This window comes from Trichoplusia ni, chromosome 5 (assembly GCF_003590095.1).
Source record: "Trichoplusia ni isolate ovarian cell line Hi5 chromosome 5, tn1, whole genome shotgun sequence".
NCBI lineage: Eukaryota > Metazoa > Arthropoda > Insecta > Lepidoptera > Noctuidae > Trichoplusia > Trichoplusia ni.
In genome coordinates this window covers 2,104,898-2,120,073 of record NC_039482.1, presented here as the reverse complement: position 1 = coordinate 2,120,073, position 15,176 = coordinate 2,104,898, and the positions used below count along the sequence as shown (strand labels likewise).

The 15,176-nt window shown below is 36.7% G+C and overlaps 2 protein-coding genes and 1 pseudogene across 2 annotated transcripts; all 3 read right to left on the bottom strand.

Annotated features, from left to right (window-relative positions):
- Positions 1 to 244: 244 nt before the first annotated feature.
- Positions 245 to 9,544, bottom strand: LOC113494020 (annotated as a pseudogene).
- A 93-nt stretch (positions 9,545 to 9,637) lies between these two features.
- Positions 9,638 to 11,814, bottom strand: LOC113494019 (lysophospholipase-like protein 1). The gene is made up of 4 exons (XM_026872134.1): positions 11,372 to 11,814; positions 10,868 to 11,134; positions 10,343 to 10,486; positions 9,638 to 9,906 (listed from the first exon to the last, which is right to left on the bottom strand). Exons 1-4 carry the CDS (start codon positions 11,583 to 11,585, stop codon positions 9,710 to 9,712), a joined length of 822 nt encoding a protein of 273 aa, XP_026727935.1. The 5' UTR covers positions 11,586 to 11,814; the 3' UTR covers positions 9,638 to 9,709.
- A 250-nt stretch (positions 11,815 to 12,064) lies between these two features.
- LOC113494018 lies at positions 12,065 to 14,806 on the bottom strand. The gene is made up of 2 exons (XM_026872133.1): positions 12,582 to 14,806; positions 12,065 to 12,219 (listed from the first exon to the last, which is right to left on the bottom strand). The coding sequence occupies exon 1, from the start codon at positions 14,428 to 14,430 to the stop codon at positions 12,631 to 12,633; it is 1,800 nt and encodes a 599-aa protein (XP_026727934.1). The 5' UTR covers positions 14,431 to 14,806; the 3' UTR covers positions 12,065 to 12,219; positions 12,582 to 12,630.
- Between the last annotated feature and the right edge of the window lie 370 nt (positions 14,807 to 15,176).

Below are 15,176 nucleotides of genomic sequence, written 5' to 3'. Positions count from 1 at the left end.
TAACTAAAAGACATCCTTCATAAACGAAGTACAAATAATACTTATATATCCTCTTATAACATCCCTACAAATATTATAAATGCGAAAGTAACTCTGTCTGTCTGCCTGTCTGTTACGCTTTCACGTTAAACCACTGAACTGATTTTAATGAAATCTGTTACAGATATAGAGTTGACCTTGAGAAAAAACATAGGATAGTTTTTATCCCGGACTTCTTTTGGAAACGCGATATAACCGACCTCGACGCGTGCGAAGCCGCGGGCGAAAAGCTAGTTACTGATAACTCGTGAATTCCTCGATTAGACAAGTATACGACGAACAGTTTAAACACACGGTACCCAAGTTCTGCTTGCTTCAGCATTCTTAGTACAAATTGGAACTATCAGCATTTGGCTAAATTTCTCCTCACATAGTTTGTGTAACTAATATAGTTGCGGGTTCAGTTATTAGACACGCTCATAACTTACCTTTAAGTCGACTGAGCTGAACCTAAAATGTAAACTATTTCATAACTTCGTAGCGCAGTGTAACTTACTCGCTTTACTTAAAGGCTGGTATACATTATGTATTTTAGTACATTTGGAGTGGCAAAAATTAGGAAACGAATGGTTATAAAGCGAGTAGCTAGCTTTGACAAGTTCTACTGAAACGCTCTTCTAATAATTACATGATCACTCATGTTCAGTTCAGTCAATTAAGACTAGGTGTAAACCAATCAAAAACTACAAATTACACACACAACCACTCTACGGTTTCGAAATTTCGCTCTCTTCTATCGATAATCGATAAATTGATTGTTTTGGGCTGGTTGTTTTTTCGTAGCTCCGTTGTCTGTGTTATCGAGGTCCTAGCGAGCTAAAATGTATAATTCCGACGGTAAAAATATGTTAATACTCTCCTGTTCCAAATCAAGGTTAAGCTATACGCCATTTTTCTAAGGAGAATTTAATTAAGATATTTGGAAGAACACTGACTTATAGAACTCTTCCTCTTTGAACTCCTCAGCCCGCCGCCTCCAGTACCTCCGAAGCGCCGGCTCATCTCTTCACCAGCATCAGTCTCCTTCAGAGAACTCTCCCTGTCCTCTTCCACAAGTTTCGTTTCATCAATTGATTCTGTAGTGTTGATAACAGGGATTATAAATCAGCTTTTGTAAAGGCGAGATATGGTAGGAATTGTAATCGTGTGTTGGTGACTCAGTTAATGTGACTTGATCCTGTAGCCTGAGGCTACTTTAGACGGCGGCGCCGCGTTCGGCGATAATTTAGACCTTAACAATTAAAATTCATGTTTAATGGCTACATTTTACGCCAGATATCACTATATTTTGGTTCAGCGATAGGAACAGCTGCACTTATTTGATCACAGCATCGGCTACATCAAGCACCAGCAAATGAAGCGATGTTTTAAGATACGATATGCCTGTGGCTACATTACGCGTGTGTTGAAATGCGCCAGTCACTGATATCTGGCAGGTTGAACTAAAACTATGTAACTAGTATCGATAAGTGATATTTCGAATCATGATTTTGCATATAAAACTAGCTGTTGCCCGCGACTTCGTTCGCGTGGCTAGAAGTTAAAAGTTAGAAAATTTGAACGAACGAACCTCCTCAATATATGGTCTATTATAAACAAAAATATTTTCCAATTTGTACCGGTAGCTCCTGAGATAAGCGCGTTCAAACAAACAAATTCTTCAGCTTTATAATATTAGTATAGATTTTAACTTGAATAGAAACACTTATTGTAAGTAACGTAGTAGTAGTAGCGCGACGTACGATAATTGTGTTTCTGTGTGTTCCGTCAATGTTTACAAACTTGGCAATCGGCGCGGGCATATCTACTTCACTATCACGGTAGATTTTAAATGTACCCTCAGACTTAGTATAAATGTGGAATAAACACTGCATTCCAATTGAAACAATAAGCAACCTTTTGCGTCTGAAAGTCAAAATTGACGGGTACTATGTTGTGAGATAGAGATGGTGCCTTTTCGCTTCGTTCGACAACTCAGGGGAAAAAAGCAAAGCTAAACCTCACCTTCTTCAAATATCTTCGAAAGTTTTCAGCGGGCAAACGATTAGACGTTTCTATCTACCAAAAAACACCGACCAATATTCCGTCTTCAGAAAGGCTTTAAACCATGCACCAGTTGTCAACTGCTTACTATAAAAGGTGATAGGTCGCCAAAACAAATATGAACAGTTTCTGATACCAACCTCCTTCATATTCTCCTTCAAGAGACATTCCTCACGTTCTACTGGAGGCTTGGTAGTGATCGCGGCTTTTGCCGGCTCTGAACGTCATGCGCTAAACGTCCTTCAGTTCTTCGTATAACCTGATCAGATAAATAAGGGATAGGATACTGCAGTATTAGACAGAAAGACATATTTTTACTTATTCTTTTGTTTCAGGTGGAATATGCTTAGCAATTAATACTAATTTTTACAGTAAAATTTACCCATCCTACTAAAACCTACTGAAGGTACTAATCAACAACATTTTTAAACAAAAGAGTGATTTTCAAATAGGAAATAGTATATAAACGAACACTATACTCACTCAACTTACTTCAATTTCAACAATCTATTAATAATTAAGTATGATTATGTACGTCACTGCCGCCGTATCAAATAGCTATTTCTAAGTATCTACATAAGCTAATTAATTAGCTACCTTTGACGTATTAAATGATATAAGGACCTATGCGCTATGGCCTGAATGATGTCATCGATCTGTCGCTCGTCCTCCGGCCTGAGATCTATAATCGGTATGTCGAGTATCGTTTCACTGTCGGCCTCCATAACACATCGGTAACGTAGCACTGCTTTAAGGAGCTCCCTGGCGCCTTTAAGTTGCACCCTTGCTGTTTCACCCCATTCTCGTTCCAATGTCCTTAAATATAGATGCCATGTTGAAGCAAGCGTGTGGTCAGCCGAATCTGAGCAACCTCATGATGACGTGTAACTAGACGTTTGGCGTCAGTATTTTGATCAGTTATTAAATTACGCTTAAATACGTTTAGCGTATTTGGTTGTATTTGATATTTTCGGTCACTATATTTGAGCTCGTAACTCCGTAATAAGAAACTAGTTTCAAGAGGAAATAATTGAAGCTTATTAAGCCACTGCCCTATTTAAATCAATCGATTACTTCTTAGCAAAAGTTACATTTCTGCTTACGATCTAGAATTTATAATACTGGCTTATCATTTTTGTACCTAACCGACGTATAACAATAAGTTATTTTTAGGTACGTACATATTTTAGGATCTACCACATCTGATATTGAATGACGAAAGGAATATTTAAGTATACATGTAATAAATACATTTACAGTACCTCAATCTCAGTAAAAATGTATCACCTTAAAATATAAGCCCGCGGAAGCCTTTCAGGCAGCACGTTTTCTGGTTTCATAGGTTTAGGCACGAATACCTCGTAGGGTCGCATCCAATGGTAAAATCCTTTTCCAGAATCCTTCTTTAAGTCTTTGTAAGTCATGTACTTAGGTTTCCCAGCTAATTTTGAGTCCATAAGCCATTTCTGAAGATAACATGTGTTTTGAAATATTTACGCTAGGTTCATAGGTTCTACTTAAATAGTCACATAGACAAACCTCGGACTCCGTGAGGTGCACCGGAGTAAGCATGGAAACCAGACTTCTGTGGTCCCCAAATGTGTCGTACTGGTTTATTGTACACCAGGGCTGCCAGCGACACTTCCTCTTGTATTGCTCCAGTAGCGACCGGTTAATGAGTTCCGCGCAAGTAAGTTCTCTAAATGATATTATAGTCTTTATAACTCTTTACAGGCTTGGTTGAATGATTATAATCATTGATCAAGAAGATAATCATAGTGCGATGTGTGAACATTGGTGAATTGCGATGAGATATTGGCGATTAGTTTTGGTGGTAAAAGTAACGAATGTTTTATGCCATACCGCATAAAACTTGGTGAACTTCATGATCTAAGTCGCCCAGGCGTAGGTAACATTTTCTTTATAGATATTACGGTTATGAGTTTATGCAGACTCGCTGGCATTATTGCATTATCGTATGTCTTAATCTGACAGGAATGCAGAGAACGAAACACAGTCATACTTTTTTGAATCTAATGTCATCTCAACAACTAACATCCTTTAGTGCCGTGGATAATTTGTTATTACGCTTCCTAAACTGTCTACTTCAGTAACTTTTCAGTGGACTAAGTGCTAGTTTAATTTTGAAATTCCTGTTTCATTCATAGATGAAAGGAAAGCTACAGAGATTTAGTTATAAATATTATTAAGGAGGGGGTTGAAGTCCGAGCGTTTGAGTGATTTCATGAGCTAATATGAGAAAGATGGAGGGAGCGGACCGATAATAGTACTAACAGTGATGTTAATAAAAGCAATTATTTACCTTTTCAGAATAAAGAATCGAATATTTTTTGCTAGATATATCTCTCTACATCTTCCATGCGATAAAGAAGTCTCAGATTTGCCATCAGGAGCCTTGTCCTCAACTAGGTCAGGGGCTTCTTTTGCCTCTTTTTTATTTCCGGCAACTTCTTTATCGGCCATTTCTGTATTTACGGCAGTTTCTGTGTTTACGGCAGCATCTGTACTTACGGCACCTTCTGTATTTACCGTAGCTTCTGGATTTACGACCCCTTCTGCAGTAGCCTCACCTCCTGTATTTTCCCCACTTTCTGTATTTACAGCACCTGAATTAAGCACTTCTGTCGAAGACTGCTCTTCTAGCAGAGTAATGGAACCTTCTTCATTTACAACTACTTGCTGGTTAAAGGAGTCTTTCATCTTTAGCCAGTGTTTATCCGGCTTAGAATCAAGAAGTGTTTCTTCCGCTGTCATTATTTTCACATGGCAATTCGTAAAAGATCGACATTCAGGACACGCTTCATAAGATATATGTAAGTTTTCCCCGTCAAAAGTTGCATTTGTCACATGATCCAATTTAATATCATAGTTATTTTCCTTATCTACAACTACAGTAGTTTCATTAGGAGAATCTATCGATATTTTACCAGTTAAGCTATTTATTGTCACTGTGCTAAAATTGGCATGTTCTATAGTGTACACCAAATGTATCGATATGTAACCGTCTGTTCTTCCCTTTGGAGCACTGCCCTCTTCTTCGACTTTTTCAGAAATAGATCCTTCAAAGCTGCTACTTGTATTATAGGCATAGTCTGCCGTATAACTTTTTTGCGAAACTGATTCTTTAGATTTAACTCGCTCGACATGATCAGGTTCAAACATTTCAAAATATTCTATTTCAACATCTGTCCATTCCGGGTAAATTTCCTCTTCTTCGACAATATAATAAGTGATAATTCTAGTTTTATTGGGAAATGTTACCACATGGATTCCATCTTTATTTAGCAATATGTTGGTTCCATCCATGCGTCTTGTAAAAACTTCTCCTAAACAGTAATCAGTCGCCGTACGAATAAGAAGTTTTTCAATATCATAGGGAGTATTGTAAACCCATTTTTGTCTTAGCCCGCTAGTTTCTATAATCTCAAATTCGTCTACAATGATTTCATACTCGATAGGTTTAATTTCGGAGAATTTATCTTCATCTAATCCAGCGTACTTAGACGATTTCGAAGAAGATTTGCTAAGCTTAGCCTTACTTTTAGGTTTTTTTGTTTTTTCAACTGGTTCTTCACGTTCCTCAACGACAACAGGTTCAGGTATGACAATAGTTTTATAATATTTAAATAATTTTATATATGTTCCATCAGGTTTAAGAACCTCTATTTCTCCTGAAGGGTTAAATATAACAACCTCACCGTTTAGACTAATACACCGCATATCCTCATTTAGATTAGGCAAACCTCGAGTGTGATATTGCTTAATATGAGATAAAATTGGTGAATTTTCTATGTACACAGTCTCCGTAATGATTCCGTTGGGCCAGGTAACATAAAGTGAATGATAGAATTTTGTTTCATATATAGGACGTAGCATCGAGCTGGCTTTTTCCGAGACAGATGTTTTGATACCTTTCTTCTCAACGCTCTCAGCAGGTACGGGAGCAGCGAGTACTTGATATGATTGTTTTTTCATGTACATCATAACTTGATCCCTGCTTGTTATTCTAAATGACTCACAAATGTCTATGACTTCCGTTGACACGTACTCCCCTAAAGCCCTGTGTATCCAAAACTCATTGTAGCTATTACCAGGTAAAACATTTAGAACGATGTATTCCAAATTGTTTGGTATAATCAGAGTGTACATACTTTTCACTTTAGTCCCATCTTTAGAAAAGAATATGGCATCTTTACCAAACACTTCAACTCTTCTGTCACCTAAATCGTACCCCAAAAATGGTTTTGCTGGCAATTCTACTGAGACTGTATTGTCTGCATGTCCCATAAAAGATTGACGCCTGACGGTTTTTGGTGAAGAAGCTGATTTAGTTTTTTTGCTACTCTTGGAATCCATGTCGAGGGATGAGGGAGCTGATTTTTTACGATTAACTTCGGAAACTTCCGTGCCGTCGTGCGTAGCGTCCTCAACCTGCGCAATTTCCTGATACTTAAGAGAACCTTCCATAAGCAAATCCATTTCGACGTCATTGTTTTCTATGCAAGACTTCAATGCAAACGGGTCAATAAAATCTTTAGATAAAGATTTCGCTTTTAATATAATGTTTTCATCGTACATTTTTTCCTCATTCTGTATCCAGGCATAATGTTCGTCCAAAATGAAATCAAAGAAATCTTGCAAGCAAACCGGAGTTGTCACATGACAACGCCATTCCTCACGAGCTATACCATCTTTGTCGTGACTGTTAAAAAACATGAGTATGAAACAATCGGTAACCTCACAGTATTTGTAGTTTACACAGTTAAATTCATTAAAGGCTTCGCGCATAACCTGAAATGCGCTGATGCCAGATAGATCTTCAAAATAATCGAAATCATCTATCATGTGGTTAATGGCTTCATAATTTTCTATTTCAGCAGCGGATACTAATTCACTTATATCCGGACAGTCGAAAAGGAATTTTAGTCTTTGCACTTCCGGATCGGGATCAGGTTCACGACGCTCGATATCATAATGAATGTCAGCATCATTTTCACTCTTAGTTATTGAAGGAAATGAAGGAGAATTTATATTTGAGCTGGGAACTAAAGATGGGCATTTCGGTAAAGGCTCGGCAAGGACACTGCGCTTAAGATAATTTTTCTTAAAATCAGAAATGGAAGTCGCAGGTAGATGACGCTTTCTTAAAGAACTTCTATTATTGTATAACTTCCGACAAGCCAATATATGCATCAATCTATATAATTCTGCAGTTTCAACGTCTTCTCTATCAAAACATGACAAGAGAACATTAACATGGAAATTTATTTTTGCTTCTTGTTCACCGGTAGGTCGGCTTTGATTTCGCCATAGATTATTAATTGGCATTCCAAGCAATGATGTAAATACGATGCTGTCCAAATTAATGTTTCCTAGCTGAAAAGTAGTATACTTGGCATAATCTCCATAATCAATAACGATAGGATCTTTATGGTTTTCATATTCGTCACCATAGGTAAGACGATATGACAATTTGTTAGCTTCGGTGTTGCACAGAGTATTGAAAACGTTCTTAATTATATTTGCTGTTTTCTGCAGCCTTTGCTCGTCATGTGAGGGTTTCGCGGGTGCATTAAGTGTAACCGCAGTTGATAAAGATGACCTACTACTCTTTTCGTCTAGATCCCGGCTTTTGCACGCAGTGTCCAAAATACTATCTAATAATAAATATATTGTTGTACATTCCAACGGCAAATCATCAAGCCGTTGCTGATAGTGTTTAACGTAATGTTCAGAGCTTTTTTCTTCAGGTATATGAATGATGTACATATTGTCTTTATAATGAACGTGTTGTCTAGATAAATCTTGTATGTCATACATAAGAAAACACATTTCGTCATATATTTTATCAGAATCTCCAGATAAATTTTCAGTATTCCCATAAGGAGGTGTAAATACTATAAAGGCAGTGTTTTTAAAATCATCAGCAGAATCCTTATCAATTCTTAATAACTGTAATTCGTCCCAAAATCTTAGAGCTTTCTCTGCTAATAACTCAGTAAGACTTTGGCCCCTTTTTGTAGGTCTTAATAAAGTTGAAGGTATTTTAGTAGTTGTAGGGTCTATTCGAACTTGCACAACAGCGGTTAGAGGTATTCCGATTTTCACAAGGCATCCAGGAAGGTACGGTTCCACAAACCCAGTCACAGCAACATAGAGGTTAGGCCCATCAGTAGGGTAATCGTCTACATACACCTTATCTCGCCATTCCTCACCCCTTACCCTAAGTAGTGTGTTGTATTTCTTGGGATCTGCCGCGTCAGATGGTACGCTGCCAGGCTCGCGTTCAGTCCCTTTTCCTTTATTGTGCGCTTGTTGTTCGTCGGCGTCATGGGACCGCCCGACACTCACAGAACCTCTTACTTCTGACTTGTCAATCATAGTTGCAGACTCTCTTTGCATACCTTGCTTTACTTCAAGTCTCTGGCGCTGGATAAAAAGATATTCTTCTTTCATTTTTAAAATAAGATGCTTCACCACTAAAGCCATAACGTCTGGTGGAATATCTTTTTTATCCTTAAGATAAGATTGGCCTTCTTCAAAAACCCGAAGATTGTCATCTTTAACTTTTTTCTCTCCGCCTAATTGATTTATCATAAATATAGTTTCTGTTCTACAGATGTTTTTAATGACAAATCTTTTTTCTTCGGCAGCGAATATTTCAAATTTGTTAAGGTATATCCTATCTTGTTCGCTACCAGCAGCCTCTATGAGTATTACTTTTACTTTCCAATTTCCTTCATCTAATGGCGCTCCTTCAATGGCTCTTCGCCAAGCATTTTCATCGGGAATTATCTCTCTAGTCTTTTTTGGCCCCATTAGACTGACTTGAAGTTACAACTTATTTCTGCAGACTATAAGATAACAATCGTTTGAAGTTTTAAAAATAAACAATCCTTTGACTCCGGAATGGTTCACAGTTTATTGAAAAGTCAGTGCAAAAAACAATACGTCTTGTCACTTATATTTTGACTTTAATTTTACTTTTTATGTATTATGACATATGAAAGTTGAATTGTTTTCCTTTCGTTCAGAAAAAAGAAAAGGTTGGTTTGTCATTGCTTTTTATATATATGTTATCTGATTTTACACATAAAAAATGTATGCCTGTATTGTCTTCGAAATCAATAAAAACAGTTATCTACGATCCCTCAGCCATAATGATGTAGTTGGATAGGTACTGCTCATATCTTTATTAAATTAGCAAAAAGCCTTTTGATTACAAATAGTAAGGCAGTAACTTTATTGAAATACTCAAAATTACTTTTGAACTCAAGTGAAAGATACACTCGGTAGACGAAGAACTAAGTGAACCAAAGACAAAAATGGTGGCACACACCTCAATAATTTAGACTCAGGTTCTTAATAACAAAACCCAGGATGAATTTAATTATATTAAATACCTTGCTTAAAACTGTTTCAGTCTAAAACCGAATTGCCTTTTAAATCGATAAAAATATCTTCAAGGAAAACCTCTATCATTACCAATCATCGTTTCTTTATATTGATTCTTGAATCAGAAAAGAAACACCAGTGATAGTTATATCAAAGGATATACTTAATAATTTACATTAAAGCTACTATGTACATTACATTTGGTAACAACTCATATTTCAGGTAAATGTTTTTCAATCCAGTCTTTAATCAAGATCATCCCTCGTTTGTTTATTGAGTGTCCTAGTCTGTCCAATATGTGAAAATCTCCTTCCACACCAAGACTCTTCATAACATTAAAGGTATCCTGGCCCCAGCTCAAATCGACCAGCTCATCAATGTTGCCATGGAGTTGAAGTAATGGTGGCACTGGAATTATAACAATATAGTTAGAAACTTTTGATACTATTATTCCTAATAAGAGTTATAATGTAGGGATTGTAAAATTATTCACTGTCAAGTTTTTAAAGCTTTCTACAACAATGTTTTTTATAAACAAAACTTCCCATTGAGATTATAATAAGGACTTGAATTATTGTAATAATGACCTTAATTTGTCAGTTTCACTATTATTACTCAATGAACTGATAAAAACCAAAAAAGTGGTTGCAAAATGATACTGCCAAGAAGAAAAAGTTACCATAGAACCCCTTAAAAAAAACAGTAACACAAAAACAAATTATACTGTGAGTTGCTAATGGTAATATTAAAGATAACCTGCCTTTGAGATGATTGCCTAATTTTAGTTCTTATCAAATAGTAAACAAATATGTGACCAAGTTAAAGATATTTCTAGAATACTTACATCGCACTCCTGATAAATTTTTGAGTTCATTGTAGACTATCGAATTAGAATTCAGGAAAGAACTGAATACAAATGCTCCAGCTAAGTTGCGATCCCATCTGTATGCTGTATGTAATGACAGTGTCCCTCCCATCGAAAAGCCACCTTGAAACATAAGAAATTACATAATTATTTATCACATTGCTTACCAACACTTTTTCTACCCTGTATAAACCACTTCTAGGTTTGCTTTCCTTTGTTTTTATCATTATGAAAGTTGTTTTATAACAAAGAGTTTTTCTTTAGAATAAGCCTTTTATTACTGTTTTACAATGAAACAGTGATAGCTCTAGGAGCGCGATTCTAAAAAGTCATTACAATGGAGAAGAACCGCAGCTTAATCTTACACCAGCCATGTTTTTAGCTTACCATTTCATCCCTAAAATTTCATCAATTTCTCTATTCTTCAGAGCCAACAATTAGTAGCCAGACCATACTATATTGAACAAAAGAAGTATCATAGATAATTATTGTATTGCTACTCACCAACTACAATTCTGTTACTAGGTATTCCCGAGTCATGTTCTTTTTTTATTAGATTCTTTACCTCCACCTCAATATTTGCAATAGAATCTAAGATTTCAGGCACATTCGGGCTGATGCCTGCTCTATCTAGCCAAACGTTGCTTATTTGTCCCCCAGCTGGGGTGTAAGGCTGTGCAGGTGCCGTTGGATACATAACTTTTATGTGTGGAAACGAAAATGATTTTACCATAAGTCTTACCCACTCTTTCATATCGGCTCCTGATGACCCTGAAATATACACAATGGTAACTTATATCTCTTCTATTTGTTTCTTTAAATGCAGGTTTTTTTAAAGTGGTGCAGAAAAAATATTTATAGAGAGATCTCCAATAATGCAATGTTCAAGTAACAATTTTAGATGGTTAATCTTTGAGATAGCAGCTACTAATAGTATGTATACCTAAAATCTAATGCATCTTAGATTACATAAAAAGTAACATTGAGGTTATGCTTTTATTTACAAACCTGAACCATGAAAGAATATCACTGTAGCAGTATGTTTGGGTCCGGTGTGTTGAGTTAAATGCAATGCACCGAGCCTAGACATGGTGTCTGTAATATTAAAATAAATTCCTATTAAAACTAATTTCGATTTCGTAATTCGTGCCCAAAATGAACTGTCCTCAATCGTGTTACAGATTTTTATGATCTCGTTTATCTCGTTGGTTGACACTGACATGACAGTGACAACGGCAAGAATAGATTCTTTCTGTTAGCAGGTGCAGTGTATAATCTGTCGTCCGAAAGAATAACACGCATCTTTGTTAGGCTAGGTTGTGAATAGGATCGACACTACTCTTCCTCTCAACGATGATGCAGCTCTTTTAGGAGCTCCATGTCGGGGTTCGCGGTAGACTGCATTCCAGTGGTTTTAGCCGGTAAGAGTCCGGCACACCCCTTCGCCTTCTCCAGGGCGAAGGATGTCCATGAGGATTTCCACTGGACAAAAAAAAAGGTTGTGAATAGGATGTAAATACTATTCTTAATTTTGTATTAATACTCCAAAATGTTGGGAGTAAAATCCCTTAAACATATTTTTGAAGACATAACTTTGAATGGGTAAACTGCTTCGTACCGTAACGTTCCTATAGTGTTTAGATAAAGAATCATGTCATCATGTAAATCTAAATCTATGCTATAGTGTTACGGCGCCACTTGTTGGGTTTTACTTTACATTGAAGCATCAACTCGACATCATTGATGTCATTAAAATACTACATTGTCAAGCACTGCAGCTCAATAGGAAAAAGGCGGTGAATAAAATTTTAATGATTATTTCGTGGATATGAGTTCGAGAGGCTGTAACGGGTAACCTGCGAAAGTAATTTTAGAAAAATTACACTTACTTATAAACGAGATAACGAGATTTTAGTACTATAAGCTGGAGCAAGCTAAAGCTGACAGAGATAATGCTGATAATACCTATAACCTTAGTACTAATCGGATCTTAACAATTTCCTTTGCAAGTGCAACTCTAGAAGCATTTGTTAAGTTAGATAATTATAGTCAATCAAAAGTGATTTATAAGCAACGATTCTTGTCTCTGTAGCGACTTCTTTTACCTCATTTATAAGACTCGTTTAAATGTTACAGTTTAAATTATTTAAATGCATAGCTATACGCGCTTTTTATAATTTAATTTATAAATTACCAACATTTACAAAAATAAAATTACATTTTACAACAACTATCAAAATAAGTCACCATGGATATGCCAGATTTTTCTACATATACTTGGGTAAAGGTCTTGCATATAAGAAGGTGCGTAACATTTTTGGTTTGTCTTTTTCTGCAACTACCGGTTGTGGAATTATATGAACTGGTTTTTGAGGTTCGTCGTCTTCTGGGTCTAATAAAGAAATAGATTTAGATAATAGCTCAGCTTCTTGTTCTTCGTAGCTTAAACTTTTTTGTTCTTGTGGTTGTTCCCAACGAAATGAAGCATTATTAGCGTTTACATTCTTTTTCAACCTTAGATTGTGTGTTGCTAAGATGGTTTCGATTCCATCGTGAATCCTATACTTATTCGGTGAAGGACTTTTGTATCTACCTACTGGAAAACGCTCTGCTCTACATAGAGGGCCTTTAACGACCGCAGGCGTACATTCAGGTTTATCCGTACAATATTCACCTGGTCCAGGTGTTTCCATTGGGTTACAAATGGGTATCCAATTGAACCATGGTTGAAAACGACCCTCAGATGAAAAAAAAGGGGCAACAAGCTGTAATTCAGACGAACGAGGAGCATCATCGACTTGAATGAGATTTTGTGGTAAATCGGCTGGACTAGGCTCATCGTTCCGTTTAACTAAAGGTTTCATTCGAATAGTTTTAGATTTAAATTCCCATGTTGGCATCACACATATTTCTTCTTCCGTTTTATCTTGTAACGTTTCATCGTCTAACAAATCGAATTCTTCGATTTCCTCCATGATATCCTTTTTGAAACGTTTAGCAGAAGTTCCAAATGGTGCAGTTGGGCAATGGACAAAGTTACATATTTTTGAGTTTACATCATAAGACGCTGGACTAGGTCCCTCAATATATTGATGTTTAAATCGCCTTGCTTTTGTTCCAAATGCAGATTTCTCTGGTAGAATGGCATGGCAAAGGTAAGTAGATGGATCGGTTTCGAAATCTCTTTTAATAAAGTAATTTTGTGGACCCGGAGAAATATCGTATTTTGATGAAAAGAACCTTTTAGCCTTAGAGATTGTAGATGTAAGTTCCGTTCCTTTTGGTGACATTGGCCTGTAATGTGCGGGTCCTGGATGGTCGTCTAAAATATTTTTCGTCTGAATTATTTCTATGAAACGCATTTGCTTCGATGTTTTTCTTTTAAATGCACGGACTTCTTCTGCACAAATTTCTTCTGGTGTAGGTTCTCTTACGAGGTTATAGTGACCAGGGCCGGGCTTACCAATAGGAGGATCTTGTGATCGCTTTGTAGTTCGTTGACTCCATTTGCATCCTCTATAAAAAGCAGTAGCTTCGTTAACCCGTGCATCATAAAAAGGGGGTTTTTCGTCTTTTACTTCTGTTCTTTTTCGAATCTGAGTGCCATCCGCTAAAATACTAAATCCATGATCGTTTCTAGATGGTGCTGATAAACCTTCATCTCCCAAAATGGATCGTGGGGTAGGACCTTTATATATTCGACGCCTTACTTTACCTTGACAAATCACTTCCTTTTCTTGTTCTTTGCCAGTAACACATTCACAAGAGCTTACAATACCGCATTTACATAATATCTCCTCCAGGTCTTCCGCACTAAAAGGGTCATACGGGAATCTTGGTTGTTTCGAAAGCATGGCAGAGCAGTTAGGAATTGTATGAGAATCATGCTGTTTATAAACTGCTTGTGTCCATATCTTATTTCCGGGATTGGTGCGGCGTGGAGTATTTGAGAGGAAGGGAGCGGCATTTTGTTTGAAAGCCCTTTTTTCACTTTGATACGCTCCAGGATCAAGGAGAGTAAAGTACTTGGGATCTGGTGGAAATCGGTCACCTAAACTATAAGCCATAATCTATAACTGTGTGGGTATCATTAAGCTGAAGATACCCACACAGTATATAAATTTAAATCGAAAAGAAAAATTCTAAAAGTAAAAGCAATCCAAAAAGCATCGTTAGATAATAAATCTAATAACGTGAGGTGTCAATAACTTAAATGCCATTGTCAATATAATTTAAGCCAAAAAGTACGGTGTTTGTGGAAAAACTTTTTACTGCATCTCAATGTTGAACATCTACCGGCTTTGCATGCAGAGCCGGGCGTCAGGAGTCACGAGCAGGCTCCCGGCCAGTTTAGATGCACCGCTGTGTACAGATTATGAAGGGTAGCTAGCTGTTGGTTCACGCGCGAATATAACAAATTTCATATGAATCATTAGACCCATTACTCGAAGCCTGCCGGACCACCCTATTGTATTAGTACATAGACAAAGAATAATGAGGTTTTAGTTGGTTAAAGTATTAAACTCCCTTCCGCTTGGCCCGAAGGAGTATTTTGATGACATCCTGTGAGTAAAAAAACATTTAAAAAGCTATACAATACACAAGCTATATAAACAATACAAAAATATTACCGTTATGTGTTATAAGGGCATTCCGCCATTCAGCTTGAAAATTTTACAGGTTGCTGATATTATTTACAGAAAAACATAGATATATAGTAAAAAAGTGAGAGAGCAAAATATTTTCTCATTTTAATAAAAAACGTTTCAAGTTGTGCCTTCATTTCAATAACCCATCAACCTATAAGCCGAAG